General features: G+C 43.4%; 1 protein-coding gene across 3 annotated transcripts; it reads right to left on the bottom strand.

Annotated features, from left to right (window-relative positions):
• Positions 1–789: 789 nt before the first annotated feature.
• tent4a (terminal nucleotidyltransferase 4A) lies at positions 790–16,866 on the bottom strand. 3 transcript variants are annotated; one of them, XM_055893761.1, is made up of 13 exons: positions 14,792–16,865; positions 13,214–13,337; positions 13,055–13,101; positions 12,822–12,942; positions 12,469–12,576; positions 10,121–10,249; positions 8,684–8,897; positions 8,439–8,565; positions 8,146–8,249; positions 6,975–7,138; positions 6,749–6,880; positions 4,318–4,497; positions 790–4,024 (listed from the first exon to the last, which is right to left on the bottom strand). In XM_055893761.1, the coding sequence occupies exons 1-13, from the start codon at positions 15,592–15,594 to the stop codon at positions 3,845–3,847; spliced, it is 2,433 nt and encodes an 810-aa protein (XP_055749736.1). In that variant the 5' UTR covers positions 15,595–16,865; the 3' UTR covers positions 790–3,844. The 3 variants fall into 3 exon arrangements, with proteins under 3 accessions (XP_055749736.1, XP_055749737.1, XP_055749738.1); XM_055893762.1 differs by having other exon boundaries at positions 4,444–4,497; positions 14,792–16,864; XM_055893763.1 differs by lacking the exons at positions 790–4,024; positions 4,318–4,497; positions 6,749–6,880; positions 6,975–7,138 and adding an exon at positions 7,145–8,000 and having other exon boundaries at positions 14,792–16,866.
• Between the last annotated feature and the right edge of the window lie 1,065 nt (positions 16,867–17,931).

The raw sequence follows: 17,931 nt of genomic DNA, 5'->3' as shown, positions 1-17,931 counted from the left end.
GTGGAAAAGAAATGCAGCAGGCTCCGGCCCTCGTAGGGTAAGAGTTGAACACCCCTGCAGTAGAACCTTGATGTCCTCAACATTCACCCTGATCAGCCTGGAGCAGATGTAGGGGAACAGAGTATAGACTGGAGGAAAGAATAGATGGTACAGGAGGGGGGAGACAGAGTGAAGGAGATGGGGATAAGGAGAGAGGGATGGGGAGCAGGATCTCATCCCTCTACTCACATTTCTGGCTTTGGTCTAGGAAGCAACCAGACGGAGCTGAAATCTGCCACAGATACAGACTAGTAGGACAGTACACAATCCTAACACATCAGATATTCAAAATCCAAGAGTTTAGGGAGAGCTATGTGGAATGAGAATTCGCTGTACTGGATGATCCTGGCTCAATACTCTTGAGGAATAGTTTGGCAGAACATCTACAGTACATCAGACATGTTGCTGACTCGATCCAAGACTATGGGTGAGAGGCTACTGTGCCACCTAGTGTAGATAAGCAGAAGTGCTTATTTGAACTAAATGTATAATCACATTTTCCTTTGTCTTGTAAAGGGACTCCTGACAAAACAGCTCAAATAAAGCAATAAACCTAAAGCATGTTTCCCACCTGAACTCAAATTGGACTCTTTACATTGAGTTGTACATACAGATTCAGCATTAATCCATCTTGAAATTTCCAACCACTACGTGTTTAGTTTGTGGGCATGTGTTCTGTATGCGTTGTATCCACTGATTAACCAAAGATGTAACCAAATTATGCACATACAAAAACAAGATCACTATAACTGCCCGTTTTAAGAAGTTTATTAAAAAATAAAATAGAAAAAAATACCAGTACATAAAATGTTTCAAAACAAAAGCCAGACTGTCACTCCGTGATCACTGCTAGTTTGGCAGCCATTTTAGGAGTTCCTGCTCAGATTAGTTGGCCAGGACAGAGGAGCCGCCACCTTTCACAAAATGGCGTCCGTTAAGTTTAAAATCACTCATTGTGATGCAAGTGTTTCGTGTTCAATTGTCTAAAGAGGCTTTCTCTCCGATCTGCACTGATCTAAATAGATGAAAACAAAATGGTGGATCTACCAAGGGATTGGCTTTCACCTGCTCCAGTTTCTTTCACATCAAATAAAGGAAAGTAGATGCGGAGAGGAAGCTCGTGTAGACCATTGGGATTCGAGTTAAATCCATATAGACGTCACACCGCATTTCAGTCTTAATAGAATCTGTAAAAATTGTGGACATCTTTGACAGCATTGACAAATCTCCAACCAGAGATTGTGTTTTAGAGCTCTTCTGACAGACGCTGGTTCTATTCACTAAAGCAGACAAGTCCCAAATGGCACCCCATTTCCTATATAGCACCACTACCCTCCACAAGAAACCAAAGATCTAATCAAAAGTGGTGCACTATATTCTGAATAGGGTGCCATTGGAGACCGATACCTTGTAAAAAAGGCGATGTATATTAGCCAGGTCGATTGGTGGGTAAAAGTTGCTATACTAACAGACTGACATTGGCTCCTAACACAATCTCAGTGTAGAGGACTATAGTGCACTAGGGAGGGTATGAAGTCATCCACTACAGAATGCAAGTCGCTCCCCATGTGCATTTTCATACTAGCCGTAGGTGTTAGGTTAAAACAGTGGCGGAACATTAAGTGGTCGTCTATAATGACACCCTAACCCCTATATAGGGCACTACTTTAGACCAGTACTAAGGTTAAATAGCATGCACTGTATGAGAGAGAATAGGGTGTCATTTGAAACCAGTCTTGCTATTCCCTCGCTCCCATCGCTCAGACGAGAGACAGATACCCGACCACTGGCACACACAGACCCTTCCATAGACTAACAGATAGGAATACAAAACATCAGGGCTTGCATACAAATGCAAGAGTTGTGGTTTACTTGTAACTGGGCTGAGGCTGACTAGCAACCATCTAGCCTAGCCCACCGATCACACAGGCCTAGTCATTCCAACTCGAGTTTACAATAACATCACTTCAATATAACAAGCAGTGGTTGTCATTGGAAACAGAAATAATGGGGCATACAAAAATAACCCACTTGCATAGTAATAACGCTGTCTGTGTAGCTACCGCTCTGCTCCTCAGTCACACACAGGCGTGTGTGTGTGTGTGTGTGTGTGTGTATATATATATATATATATGCGGCTGTATGTCTGTGGAGACGACACACACACACGGACTGAAGTAAACAGAAAGAAAAGGCATTGCAAACTTGCGGAAGTACCTACACAAGATTCCAGAATGGAATCAAAATGATTCCCTTTCCACAGTTCTGGAAGGACCCAGAACTTTCTCCCTCTCTCTCCCCCCGCTACGAGGAAAGACCCTTTAGAGCACCTAGTCTTTTAGTGTGCATCTGAAATGGTACCCTATCCCCTATGTAGTGCACTATTTTAGACCAGAGCACACTTGCCCAATCAAAAGTAGAGCCCAATGTCGGCGGAAGGGTTCCGTTTGGCACCGCTCTGATCTTCAAGTTCAGGTCAGTTTGTCTGTCCTTTTAACTCCACCTTCCATACGCACTAGACCAATATCTTTAAAACAACGGCAAAGACATACATCCAACTGAAACACACTTGGGGCATACAATATGTACTTGGGCCAGTGCCAAACTCCTGCGATAGAAGTTCAGCCCTAGTCTAAGTGAGGACTGAGTAGCGAAAATGGCACAAACTTTGGGTGAACGCAAGTCATCCTATGACTGATACAAGCACACACCAAATAGAGACAGCGTTTTGTTTTTAAAAACAACAGCTAGGGTATTGGGCGTGAGAGCTCAGTCTGCTGCGTCTGCTATAGCAAGAGATCCAATTAGTGAGACTGTAGACGTTTTAACCTGTATAACAATAAGATGCATCTCAATAGTCTGGTGTGACTTAGATACTTCTAATTAACCCCTTTGACTCACATTATAAAACAACCAATGGGGGGAGTCGATTATACCTCGACACGCCAACAAGACACGCACGCTCTCGTCACACACTCTCGGAGGCCACCTGGGCAAAGGTTCTGTAAACTCTGCCATAAAAAATAAAAATACAAAAATAAAACAATCTTAAAAAAACAGCAAATGCCTTTACATACATAATAAAATTAAATAAACATTTACTTAAAAAATAGAACATGTTATTGCACAAATGAGAAACCGTTGTTCCTTGTGTGAACACTGAAAAAGACGCAGTTTGGCTGCAGGGTTCAAGGACAAAGGTTGTCACCTTGACAACGTAACCCAGTCAGACCAAACAAAAATAAACACTTTCCCATAAGACACTGGGTTTTCGCAACTCCCACCTGGCAAAGATGTCACTATTCTCAGTCTCACCAAACGTAAGTGAAAAACTGCAAAGCGCTAAAAAAATATTCAAATTGAACAATAAGACACATTAACGGAACAAAATAAAACAAACAAATGTGAATCCCAAACAGAAAGTGAAGGACTGGAGAGCTAGCTGAAAAGTTCTGGGGTCAGAGTGCACGTTGGGCGGGGTTGCGTTTTGTTCGCCAGCCGCACCGCTCATTCCTGTATCGTTGGCCGTTGGTTCGTTGCGCAGGGAAAAACATGCAGAAATTAAGAGCAATGGAGGGAGGGAGAGAAACGGAGAGTTTTCCCAGAGCTACACTTTTTTCCCTATCCGCAGCCCGAGTTCAGCAGCCCAAAGTGTTGAATGAATCCCAATGCTGGTCTGGTCTCTGCCTGCCTGTCTTTCTTTAAGTTGAACAGCAGGGGGCATTGTCCCATCAAGTTGTCCCCCAATCAGTCAGAATGGAGGAGTGGAAAGAGGGATGAAGGGAGGAGAAGATGTTTTGTCTTTTTATCTGCTCAGGCTGACTGGTAAGCTGTCCCTCTTCCGACGCCGCCAGGTGTTGCGGTACTGCGTGTGAGAGTGTGTGTGGGCGTGTGCGAGAGGGTGGGTGTGTACACGGTTGGCCAGGGCAGGACTGTGGACCACAGCTGGATTGTGGAAGCCTTTCATCTGACACTTGGGACCGTTCTGAGAGAGAGAATGAAGGGATGAAGTGTTAGAATTCAAAGCATTTTGAGTGTTTAAACCTAGTCTACAAAAGGAATGCTATATTCAGATCAATCTGGCAGATATACAATAAAACAATGAAATCAAGAGGGACAGATTGAGAGAACAGAGGAAGTGAAGGGGAGGAGAGAAACAGTGAAAGCAAGAGGAGTTGGAAAGCAGAAAGTGAGAGGTGAGGAGAGTATTAGAGGAAAGAAAGGAGAAAGAGGTTCTCCATGTATAGTGTGTATGCCGTGATTGCGGACAGCGCCTACCTGGTGTGTGTGGCTGGCAGGGTGGGGGCTGGACAGAGGCTGGGGGTTGGAGGGGGCATGGGGGTTATGGTGGGTAGGGGGGGGCATGTGGAAAAAGGGGGGGAGGTGGTGCCCGTCTATACCCACCTGTCTGCCAGGTAAAGAGTGCATCGTCAGGGCACCGGGCAAAGACATACACGCCTGGAGAGGGGGGCGAGGGAAGGGAGATTGGATTTGTGATAACTGAAAATGTCTATCACAAACAGCATTAGATCACCATTTCACAATCCCTGTTAGTGGGAAATGAGTACTAAAACAGAGGGCCTGGATAGACTATTCTATAGAAAATATATACTTTCTCTCTGGCGACAAATCTTAAGATATAGCGCATTTCAGGATTTTTTACAATACATTTAAACGGTAGACTTGGAGTTATGACATTGGCACAAGCAGCACCACAGATCAGCACGATGAAACACTTCGCTCTCACTTAGACTGTGCTTACACACGCAGCCCAATTCTGATATTTTTTCACCAATTGGTCTTTTTGACAAATCCGACCAGCTCTGAAAAAGACGGGATGTGATTGGTCTAAAGACCAATTAGTGAGAAAAAATATCAGAATTGGGCTGCTTGTGTAAACGGTCATGGTACAGTTGAATTCGGAAGTTCATACACCTTAGCCAAATACATTTAAACTCAGGTTTCACAATCTCTGACATTTAATCATAGGATCACCACACTATTTTAAAAACGTGAAATGTCAGAATAATATAGAGGATTTATTTCAGCTTTTACTTTTCATCACATTCCCAGTGGGTCAGAAGTTAACATACGGTCAATTAGTATTTGGTAGCATTGCCTTTAAATTGTTTAACTTCGGTCAAACGTTTCGGGTAGCCTTCCACAAGCTTCCCACAATAAGTTAAGTGAATTTTGGCCCAATCCTCCTGACAGATCTGGTGTAACTGAGTCAGGTTTGTGGGCCTCCTTGCTTGCACAGGCTTTTTCCAGTTCTGCCCACATTTTCTATGGGATTGAGGTCAGGGCTTTGTGATGGCCACTAATACCTTGACTTTGTTGTCCTTAAGCCATTTTGCCACAACTTTGGAAGTATGTTTGGGGTCATTGTCCATTTGGAAGACCCATTTGCGACCAAGCTTGAACTTCCTGACTGATGTCTTGAGATGTTGCGTCAATATATCCACGATTTTCATGCCTCATGATGCCATCTATTTTGTGAAGTGCACCAGTCCCTCCTGCAGCAAAGCACCCCCACAACATGAGGCTGCCACCCCCGTTCTTCACGGTTGGGATGGTGTTCTTCGGCTTGCAAGCCTCCCCCTTTTTCCTCCAAACATAACGATGGTCATTATGGCCAGATGACATTTCTACAAAAAGTACAATCTTTGTCCCCATGTGCAGTCGCAAACCGTAGTCTGGCATTTTTATGTCGGTTTTGGAGCATTGGCATCTTCCTTGCCAAGCAGCCTTTCAGGTTATGTCAATATAGGACTCGTTTTACCGTGGATATAGATACTTTTGTACCCGTTTCCTCCAGCATCTTCACAAGTTCCTTTGCTGTTGTTTTGGGATTGATTTGCACTTTTCGCACCAAAGTACATTCATCTCTAGGAGTCAGAATGCGTCTCCTTCCTGAGAGGTATGACGACTGCGTGGTCCCATGGGGTTTATACTTGCATACTATTGTTTGTACAGATGAACGTGGTACCTTCAGGCATTTGGAAATTGCTCCCAAGGATGAACCAGACTTGTGGAGGTCTACAATTTTTTTCCTGAGGTCTTGGCTGATTTCTTTTGATTTTCCCATGATGTCAAGCAAAGAGGCTCTGAGTTTGAAGGTAGGCCTAGAAATACATCAACAGGTACACCTCCAATTAATTAAAGTGATGTCAATTAGGCTATCAGAAGCTTCTAAAGCCATGACACCATTTTCTGGAATTTTCCAAGCTGTTTAAAGGCACAGTCAACTTAGTGTATGTACACTTCTAAACCACTGGAATTGTGATAGTGAATATGTGAAATAACCTGTCTGTAAACAATTGTTGGAAAAATTACTTGTGTCATGCACAAAGTAGATGTCCTAACCGACTTGCCAAAACTATAGTTTGTTAACAAGAAATGTTTGGAGTGGTTGAAAAACGAGTTTTAATGACGCCAACCTAAGTGTATGTAAACTTCTGACTTCAACTGTATCTGTGGATATGCACGGATGCGCTTCACCCTGGTACGTGGCAACTACGGGACCAAAACAGCAGAGACGTTTTGCCTTGCACTTCAACGCTCTTAGTTGTGGAAATGGGCCCGCTATTGTGTTGACTTTGTGCATTGTGGAGTCTTCCTTTAAACTTCCACTCCCAGAAAATCTTGACAGGTTAAACTCTCCCATCTCTGAAAACACATAAAGGTCAGTAGATGCTAGGTTCTGTACCTGTGAGCCAGGGGACATGATGAGGTGGTGCTGGTTGATGCCAGCCTTGCCCAGTGCCAGGCCCAGGGGTAGAGTCATACCCAAAGCCTGAAAGGGGTAGACGGGCAGCGCCGGGGGTGTCGAATCAGAGTCCTAGGACAAACAGCAGAGTGGAGGGGTTAAAACATGTCCAGCTGTCAATCAATACCATCATAAAAACTGCAGTGTGTATGTGTTCTGTCCTTACGTTGTCTGACCCAGACAGTGAGGAGACAGAGGAGGCTGAGGAGTGTTGGTGAGGACTGGACAGGGACATGGGAGAGTCTGCACTGTGAGGGGACACAGAATCCCTTTGCTCCTCCACACCTACACCCAACACACACCCTGCTGTGTCCTGATCCAGGAGGGAACCTACAGAGAAACAGGTTATTATAAACAGCAACACACACCCTGCTGGGTCCTGATCCAGGAGGGAACCTACAGAGAAACCGGTTATTATAAACAGCAACACACACCGTACTGGGTCCTGATCCATGAGGAAACCTACAGAGAAACATAGGTTATTATAAACAGCAACACACACCCTGCTGGGTCCTGATCCAGGAGGAAACCTACAGAGAAACAGGTTATTATAAACAGCAACACACACCGTACTGGGTCCTGATCCAGGAGGAAACCTACAGAGAAACAGGTTATTATAAACAGCAACACACACCGTACTGGGTCCTGATCCAGGAGGAAACCTACAGAGAAACAGGTTATTATAAACAGCAACACACACACCGTGCTGGGTCCTGATCCAGGAGGAAACCTACAGAGAAACAGGTTATTATAAACAGCAACACACACCGTACTGGGTCCTGATCCAGGAGGAAACCTACAGAGAAACAGTTTATTATAAACAGCAACACACACCGTACTGGGTCCTGATCCAGGAGGAAACCTACAGAGAAACACAGGTTATTATAAACAGCAACACACACCGTACTGGGTCCTGATCCAGGAGGAAACCTACAGAGAAACAGGTTATTATAAACAGCAACACACACCGTGCTGGGTCCTGATCCAGGAGGAAACCTACAGAGAAACAGGTTATTATAAACAGCAACACACCCTGCTGGGTCCTGATCCAGGAGGAAACCTACAGAGAAACAGGTTATTATAAACAGCAACACACACCGTACTGGGTCCTGATCCAGGAGGAAACCTACAGAGAAACAGGTTATTATAAAGAGCAACACACACCGTGCTGGGTCCTGATCCAGGAGGGAACCTACAGAGAAACAGGTTATTATAAACACGTCCCAAACTGCCATTTAAGACAAAGACTACCCTTCACACACAGGCCAATATACATACAGAACCTGCCATACAAGACTGTCAACATGGTACGCAGAGGTTACACACACTGCTCTTACCCTGGCTCTCCATGCGGGCGAGGTGCCTGCCCCCCCACTTCGTCATGATCCACTCCCTGTAGTCAATCACTTCCTGTGTCACCTTGATTATCCTACCCAAAGCGCTGCAGGGATAGTGAGAAACAAGAGGGGAACGGTTTAAACGTTGCACAGCAGTGGATCAGTTACACTTCCCAACACAACCACCGTATTAATTTGACAATCTTTACTTTGATAACAGTTGTACCTATTAATTTACAAATATTTCTAGGCCGGATGGATCCAGAAGACATTCTGAAAGAGGAGGAACGAACCTGTCAATGTCCTTGTTTGGGTAGGAGCGTGCTAGCGGTGACATGGCGTGACAGAGGACGATGTAAGCGTAGTCAAAAACCTGCTGGACTTGCATGGCTCCGTACGAACTCCTGCCAACGTCGTTACCTGGAACACACACACGGCAAAAAAATAACTCAATCGGCCCATACAAACTACAGCCAACACCATTACTAATGGAAAACCACAAAACAGTCCAGGGCACACACACACACACACACCCCACCTGGCATCAGTGGGTCCTCTATACAGAGCATGGAGGGTCTGTAGCCATTGTTCATAACCTTCATCATATCATCCTTGGCCATGTAGGCCCCTCCGTTCTTGACGCGGATGCCTGTCTTCAGGTAGTTAAAATGGCGCCCATAAAGCTCAAAGAACTCAATCAGCAGAATGCCAAGGTTGATGTTGGGGTTGCTGGCATCAATCCTTGGGTGGAGCTGGATGGAGAGAGAGAGAGAGGGAGGGTGAATCGGCATAGGTGTTAGAACACTAAGCGCTGTAATTGTACACTGTCATACTTGTTTAGGCGATATATTTTGTCTATCACGGTATATCAATAAAAAAATTACAGTATGGTGATATTTTATGTTTTTGAATAATAAAAGTTCTAAATTTGCTTTACGAGTAGTGCGTGACCCTAGGGTGGCAACAGACAAAAGTGATTTCAAATTATTATTTCTCCATTCTGATTGCTTTACACTGTTCAATTCAACTTCACCCCCCCAAAAATACTGCATTTTCATCCATTTCTGCATTCATTTTTGAATTTCCACACTGCCACGTAGGGCTGCACGATATGGGCAAACAATTAGGCCTAATTTTAAACCAAATATCACAATTGCAATTTGACTTGCGATAGAGCAAAACACTTGGGTGAATAGAATGATTATTCTAATTCTATAGTTCGAATATAATAGTGGGCACTTTAGATATGTGTTTTTTGACATGACAACAAATGAAAATGCCAGGGAGGAGTTATTGTGACAGGATAGGAACCAAAGTGTTGATAACCATTTCCTAGGGCACCCTATAATCTTTGGCTACATTGAATGTTTCCTCTTAACTACTTCATATAGCCAACCTATTCATGCTTTGCGTATTCCTCTTTTGATTTAGAAGATACTGTTGCACAAACAGGCTGATTTAGGTCTACACCATCACTGGTATTATCAGGCTGTATAGCAAATTATGTTTACTCTGACTTAGAACATTTATTAGCTAGCTAGCGATTAGTATCTAACAAGATTTAGGGATAACTTGCTAAGAAACAACTAACTGTTCGCATACGTAAGAAACAAACTACTTGTGCAATTATAGAATGCCAGTGGAATTATATTAAGGAAAGTGAAAACAGCATCGTTGTCATCAACATTGTTGCATGTGCTGTATTGACCATGCAGACTGAACGCAAGTGTCTCGTGGTTGAGGAACAACAAACGCGCTCCTTGATTGGCGGGGGCAGGTCTAGGACTATATTGAAAGCGTCATGAGAGAGTGAGCGGTGAGTCAAGTAGCGAAGTATCACATTTAAAAAACCAAACATTCAAAAACTGTTATAGAAACTTAAGTAAAAACCCCAACTGGTCCGAGCAGCAATACCAGTATATAGTCAAATACGGTATACCGCCCAGCCCTATGTCATACTAGTGTTTGTGTGTACCTGGAGGAAGCTGATGACCATCAGGATGAGGCTGTAAGAGCTGATTCCTCCGGTGAACACCTCATTGAGATCTCTCTGGAGCAGAAACTGCTTCAGCACAAAGATCATGTAAGGCAGCACGGGATACCTCTGCAGGGGGAGGGAACGAGGAAGTTATCAAATCCCTGCTTAATTTACAGTCATTGAAGAACAGAGCACAGATTAAAAATGAGGAGAATTTTCAATTAGACGAGGGAAAAGTCTCCATTTAATTAAAATATGTAACTTCGTATGGGGATCACAACTTAAATAAAATGAGTCTCTTCTCATTTTCACAGGTTGTCATGTTATATCATATGCTGATTTTGGGGCTACAGTTGTAAAAGGTCAGAGGGACAATGACTCATTCCAAAGTTATGCTTCTGGTGCCAGAAGCATGTTCGGCTATGTAATTGAATACAGAACATGTCAGAGAGACATTCCTTTACTGACTGTATATTATACGCCCATCACCAGATCTCCCCCTAACCCTTACTGTGCATATAGGCTGTGACTTAGAATTACATTTAAATTAAACAAAAAATGCCTTATTAGGCTCACTGCCGTGAAAGTTTTTTCTCCTTCTATAGGTAGGCCTTAACCTCAACAAGACGAAGCTGCTCTTCCTCCCGGGAAGGCCTGCTGGCTCAGACTCCATTATCACCCTCTCAGAGTGCAAATAACCTTGGCGTTACCCTGGACAACACCCTGTCCTACTCTGCAAAAATCAAAGCAGTGACTCGCTTATGCAGGTTCATGCTCTACAACATCACACAGGAAGAGGTGCAGGTCCTAATCGAGGTCCACTCCTGTCTGGACTACTGCAACTCACTGTTGCCTGGGATCCCCGCTTCTGCCATCAAACCCCTGCAACTTATCCAGAATGCTGCAGCCTGCCTGCTTTTCAACCTGCCTAAATTCTCTCATGTCACCCTGCTCCTCCACACTCTGGCTTATAGTCAAAGCTCGCATCCACTACAAGACCATGGTGCTTACCTACGGAACAGCAAGAGGAGAGCTGCCCATCCATACCTTCAGGATATGCTCAAACCCTACATCCCAACCACTGTTCTGCCACCTCAGGTCGCTTGTGGAAAAATGTACTTTCTATGACTGATGTGGTTTTCCCACCTAGCTACAGTAACCTAAGATGAACGCACTAACTAAGTCCATCTGCTAAAATGACTCAAATGTAAATGTTTAGGCAAAGTAACCCTATCAAAATGGAAAGCTCCTTGAAAGAGGTAATATGCCAGGGCTATTGGCCCAAATTCAATTATGACCTGTGGGGAAGATAATAGAACGAAAATTAACACACTTAAGAGATACGATTTTTTTGTTCATAAATACTTTGCTACAATGATACACCTCATTCCTTTCTGTTAGCACGTGCACATAGTAAGTACACCATCATGCTTTCGGGATGAGTCTTTTCAGATTCACCAATTATTCTTTAGTTGTGGATAGTACATCAAAATCACTCTTGCTCTTGGTCCTCTTTGTAAGTTACTGTGATTTTGCACCTGTGTATTTTATTAGTTTATTTATGAAAATATGTAGTAAACTCCATGACAGTAGCTAGGGGCTATAGCAGCACACAAGTAGACTACAATTGTATGCTGGGCCAGGCATGTCCTGACCTCGTGAAGTGAGCACTACTGGTGTGAAATTGGAGCGGGCAAGAAGGCTGACGCTCCAGCCTTTGGGAAACTCGCTCCGTGCTCCAATCAAATTGGGCACGCTCCGTTCCTCGCTCTGCTCACATACTCTGCACCACTCTGACCCACTGTGCAATACTCATTAGTATTATGGAAAGTAGTGCTGAGCGATGAACCGCCATGTCGTTTTTTTATCGGTTATTAAACTAGTTTAACCTGAAAGGAGTTGTAGTTTTCATAAAGCAATTATTTAGCACAGAAACGTGATAACTAACTACAATGACCATATCGTCACAGCCCCACTGCAGGTGCACATTCTGTACTTGCCTGATATGAAACATCTGAAATCCAAAATACTGGAGTATAGAACAAAATGTTCAACAAATATGTTGTGGACTGTAGTTGAAGTGTTTAAGTAGTGCTTCTGTTGCTACAGCGATAGAAAATGCATTTCACAGGGACAGTAGTTCAGTAAGTATTTATTAGCCTCAAATTTGACCAAAACAATTACAATATGGGAGCGTCAGTAGGCAGGAAGTCCATAAATTTTCCTTTCAAAGGCCAGTTTTTATACCCTGCAACTGGGAACACGTTTTAAATTGTTGCTCTGATCATTATAGCCATTCAGGTCTCCCATAAAAATAAAGGAACTATAAATGCTAGTGTCCTCACCCGAGTGTAGTCCTTGATAAAGAAAGCAGCTTTGACTCCAGTCTCCACGTTGAAGCTGATGTCCACTTTGACTTCAGTCTCCTGGTCAGTCAGCTTGATGATTGGCACCTGGGAGAGAGAATAGAGAAACATTGTGACTTCATTTCTGAAAAATAAAGTTTATTTAACGTCCATTTCGTTTTTCGTTCGCTATCTCAATTCTAAAGCAGTCACTAATTAGGTCCAATCATTAGCTAGTGCAGACGTGTCCTACATTATTAAAGTAAACCATCTGCTTGTTTATCAGTTCGGACAACATTGGAGTTACTCCAACAGATTGTATGTATGTATTTTTATTAAGAGCACCAACTCACTGTAGCTTTGTCCAGCACTTTGATGGAGAAAGGTTCCGCCACGTTGTGTTTCCGGAGGGCCTGTTCCAACTGCTGCAACGGTGGGCATTCCCACTTCCCAAACACCACCAGGTCTATGTCACTATGGCAACAGAGAGAGCGAGATGGTATTAAGTAAGCTGGTGGCCAAGCACTTGTGGCAAATTCTGAGAGCAAGACTGAGCCAAAACGTCACAACAAAACTGCCCTGTTACCTTGTAGGTAGGTAGAGTCCAGTGCTGAAGCTGCCAAATATCTGCACCTGAGAGAGCAGGGGAATGAAAGAGTTCAGAAAAAAACCTATACTGTACAAATATTTTTAGGGGAAAAAAAGTCTGATGTGCCAGTTCAACGCCCAGCTCTGGTGTGCTCACGTCGGCAGTAGGCCACAGCTCCTTGATGACAGTCTCGATCCTGTCGACCACCTCCTTCCTCATAGCAGCCTCCTCCGGTCGGGGAGACATGAAGTTGTAGAAGTCCACCACCTCCTCATGGAGACTGGGGGGGGGGGGGGGGGGGGGACGACAGGGAGAACACACACGCAGTTGCTCACCCAAAACTAAATCAGTCAAATAATTGGACGATTTACATTTTCTGTTTCATGATTTCATTCATTTAAATGGCATCAGTTCACCTACATGTTAGGTCTTTTCAAAGAAAGCAAGACCAGCATGGAAGCTGAGAGAGATATGACCTACATTGATACAGGCTTTCAAGTAAGCTCAGCATCCCTCACAACATTCAACATCATTACATGGTCCTGTAAGAGCGTGGGATTAGCAACTCCAAGGTTGAGGTTTCAATTCCCATACTGATCACAGACCTATACAAAAATTGTATGCACTGATGTTAACATTGTTCACACCAAAATGATTGAGTGCAGCCATACACTGGAATTTAGCACGATCAAATATTGCAATATGTACATTAGCCTACATTTTCATCCACGACACAATGATGGCCCATTGAAATTGGGAAATGTTCTACTTAAACACGAAAGCCTTCAGGTCTGGGCACTGCATGCTCTTCCAATTCCACAAGGGTGCAACTAGAGGCCAATCATTGTATTACACAGTTAAATTCAAACGAAACCTATGGATCTTACAACTGTCCATGGAGACCAGAGAGAATCTTAACCTAAGTCACCTGGCAGTTTTTTTATGCTGACAATGTTTACATGTATCAACAATCAACAATGTTAGGTTATGTAATAAACTAGCAAGTTCAGCTATAGTTTATTAATAACTGAATAATGAGTCAGAAGTTAATAATCCCTTAATGACTGTATAAAGAAGAAAAAACGTTAGCTAACCATGACCGCTTTCATAATTTTGCGTTACATGCCGCGTTCACGGCATGTCAAAAACTCGGGACCTCAGAGTTCAAATTAACTTAAATTATTTGCGTATAGCTTCCTATTGCTTGATTCTGATACTACCCAAGTAGGAAACTCGGGTATCATCTTTCTACTGAGTAAACATGCCGGAAAATGTCCGATTTCCGACATGACATGAATGCGGCATTAACCCTACATTCCAGAAGTTACCCAACCCTTTAGATCTGTCAAATAGCTTGCTAGCTGTTAGTTAACCTTACCAAACCGTTCTCTAGTTAGCTAGTTATAGCTGCTTAACAAGTCAAATCTGGCTAGTCAGTGCAGAGCGCAGTCAAATTAGCGATCTAGTTAGCTAAGTGGCTAGCTATTTAAGCTAACGTTAACATTCCCATTACTAATCACCCGTGCAGCAAATCAATTTGAAAAAGATAAACGTCAACATGCAAACACCAAAACACGGATTGACCTTAGGCGTGACATTTTTTATAATAATAAATACGTGTCTAGCTAGTAGGAAACCATGATAGGTAACGGTATCGCGGTTAGCGTTAGCAAGCTACCGTTAGCGTCAAACAATTCCAGAGGGGCAATGGCCCTATCAAAAATAACATCTCACCCATCAACACCGGGGCTGTATTTCCTCGTCTTCCAAGGCGTCCCCGTCCCCGAACTAACATAGTTGCCATAGTTAGAAAGAAGGTAATTCATCCCATAGGTGCTCGCCTTGTTGTCACTTTTCCTTCGGCCTGGATGGTGAGTGTGGTTATTTAGGGGTGCAGGCGGGTGAGTCGGGTGAAGCTTCACACAATTCTGTTGGAAATTGTACTGAGGTTGATGCTGATGGTGCCTTTGATGGTGGTATTGGTTGACATTATTATGCATGCTTTCACTGAAGTTAAACAGATTGACACTGCCAGCGTTTTTATTCATATTTCCAGTTACATTGCCACCACTAATCCTTCCCAAAGAGCGGTTTGAAGATGTACTGTCCGTTATAGATTCCACCGAAGACAAGGACGAGATAGATCCCGTCTTTTGGGGCATTTTACTGTCTCCCAAATCTGTCGTTACCCCGTAAGCGTTGGACGGGGTCAATGAGTTCTGTACGGTGCCGTTCGGTAACGTTAGCCCGAAGGAGGAGAACGCAGTGCCGTGGTTAGAAGTAGTGCCTTTTGAAATACCGTGATGGCTGCTGCTGCTCAGACCAGCGTTGGTGTTGGTGCACATGCTATTGCCCTTTGCCGCAACATGTTTATAAACGTCCAATGCTGGAGAATTCAAATGCAGGTTGTGGTTCTGATTATTATGAAGATGCTGGCCGGAGTTTGCTCGTACCTGAGAAGTCTCCCAGACTTGCATCCACAATGCGTTTGCAGGTCCTTTCTGCTCGGGCTGAATCCAAGCCACCCTCGGATCCATTCAACTTCTTTTTTCTGAACCCACTTCAAGCAAGTCAATGAGACCGTTAAAATGTACGACTGCTCCGACAAAATAAATGAGCTACTAAACCGGGTTACAAAGACATAGAGAAGTGCTAACGCCAAACCGAACGAGGACCATTGAGAAGAGTAGTCCAGGTTCTTTTCAAACCGCTAACTGAAAACGGTTAGCAGAAGTCTACGGTGAATCAATATGGCGTATTCTCTTCAAACCAAAGCGCCGTGCGCATTTCTGTAGGATTTTAAACTATCGCTTGAACACACCCCCATTCACCGCCCATTCCTCCCTCGCTCTCAGCTGCCACAATATTTAACTAATTACAAACCAACCAATGCTGTTCAAAGTAAATATTTGAATAATATTTGATCATGTTTATATAGCAACATATGTATTATGAATAAAACAATAACATAATATATTATCATAACAGGAGACAGATAAGCTAAAGTTAATTTGAAGAAAATAATCAGAAATAGTAATCAACATGATATTAAAGGGGATGTTCCAAATTAGACATGTTTCTTATTGTAATCACTATGTCTTTCTTTTTATCATTTGTCATTATCTATCATGAAAAATCTTGCATTTCCCTGCCCCCAAAAAACTACCAAAAAAGCTTGGCTCACAAATAATGCTCTTTCCTCAATACATAAAACGTTTTATCAGTTGCAATTAAAAATTAGTGATGCACCACTCACTTGTAGCCATCAAGCAAGGCATCAGCACGAATTCCACCTCAAATTAATAAAAGCCTTGGCTCCCGCAAAGTATGCACTTTTTCCCCTCCTTCCTTGCTCTCGCAATCGTTGGCCACAGACGATTCCGAGCTTCTTTATCAAATGCTGTCAGGTCCTCCTTGAACCTCAGGTTGTTGTTCTTTAGAATAGCCATTTTTCTTTGCACTTTTCCATGTCAGATCCCCCGCTGTCCTGGGGATGAATCTCATGATCACTGGTCGCGGTGGCTGGCTGTTCTCCCCATCTCTCAGCCTACCCAGGCGGTGCACTACATCCAGAGAACCTGCAACAAGATTTCGCTCGTCCTCCGGGACTTTTGCCCTGCAAATGTCCTTCACGTTTGCTTTGATGTTCTCGTCAGATCTTTCTGCGATTCCGTAAATTCTCGTCGGAGACCAACCCGTATGAAATTGTATTCACTCACAACTGTAAATCGTTCTGGATAAGAGTGTCTGCTTAATGTAATTGAGGTAAATATGTACAGGGCCTTCAGAGAGTAATCACACCCCTTTGGATGGTGTGTCACTCCAAAGATACAGGAAGGAAACCACTAAAGTGTATTTCACCATGAAGCCATGTGTGACTTTAGGCCTTCATTGGAAATAAGAATGTGTTCTTAATTTACTTGCCTAGCTAAATAAAGGTTAAAAAAAACATTGTTTAATGGCTGTGATAGGAGAAAACTGAGAATGAATCAAAAACATTGTAGTTACTCCACAATACTAACCTAAGTGACAGAGTGAAAAGAAGGAAGCCTCTACAGAACAAAAATATTCAAAAACATGTGTTCTGTTTGCAATAAGGCACAAAAGTAAAACTGCAATGAAATTAACTTTATGTACTGAATACAAAGTGTTATGTTTGGGGCAAATCCAACACGTCACTGAGTACCACTCCTCATATTTTCAAGCATGGTGGTGGCTGCATCATTTTTTTATTTTTCCGTTATTTTACCAGGTAAGTTGACTGAGAACACATTCTCATTTGCAGCAACGACCTGGGGAATAGTTACAGGGGAGAGGAAGGGGATGAATGAGTCAATTGTAAACTGGGGATTATTAAGTGACCGTGATGGTTGAGGGCCAGATTGGGAATTTAGCCAGGACACCTGGGTTAACACCCCTACTCTTACGATAAGTGCCATGGGATCTTTAATGACCTCAGAGAGTCAGGACACCCGTTTAACGTCCCATCCGAAAGACAGCACCCTACAAAGGGCAGTGTCCCCAATCACTGCCCTGGGGAATTGGGATATTTTTTAGACCAGAGGAAAGAGTGCCTCCTACTGGCCCTCCAACACCACTTCCAGCAGCATCTGGTCTCCCATCCAGGGACTGACCAGGACCAACCCTGCTTAGCTTCAGAAGCAAGCCAGCAGTGGTATGCTGCTGGCTATCATGTTATGGGTATGCTTGCATTGGCAATAGAGCTAAGCACAGGCAAAATCTTAGAGGAAAACCTGGTTCAATCTACTTTCCAACAGGTACTGGGAGACAAATTCACCTTATTGATGTGTGTGGGCCATGATAGGTCCTTAATGATGTGGACAACAAGGAACTTGAAGCTCTCGATCCTCTCC

This window comes from Salvelinus fontinalis, chromosome 32, assembly GCF_029448725.1.
Source record: "Salvelinus fontinalis isolate EN_2023a chromosome 32, ASM2944872v1, whole genome shotgun sequence".
NCBI lineage: Eukaryota > Metazoa > Chordata > Actinopteri > Salmoniformes > Salmonidae > Salvelinus > Salvelinus fontinalis.
The sequence above is the reverse complement of the archived record's forward strand: the minus strand, read 5'-3'. Positions and strand labels throughout refer to the sequence as shown.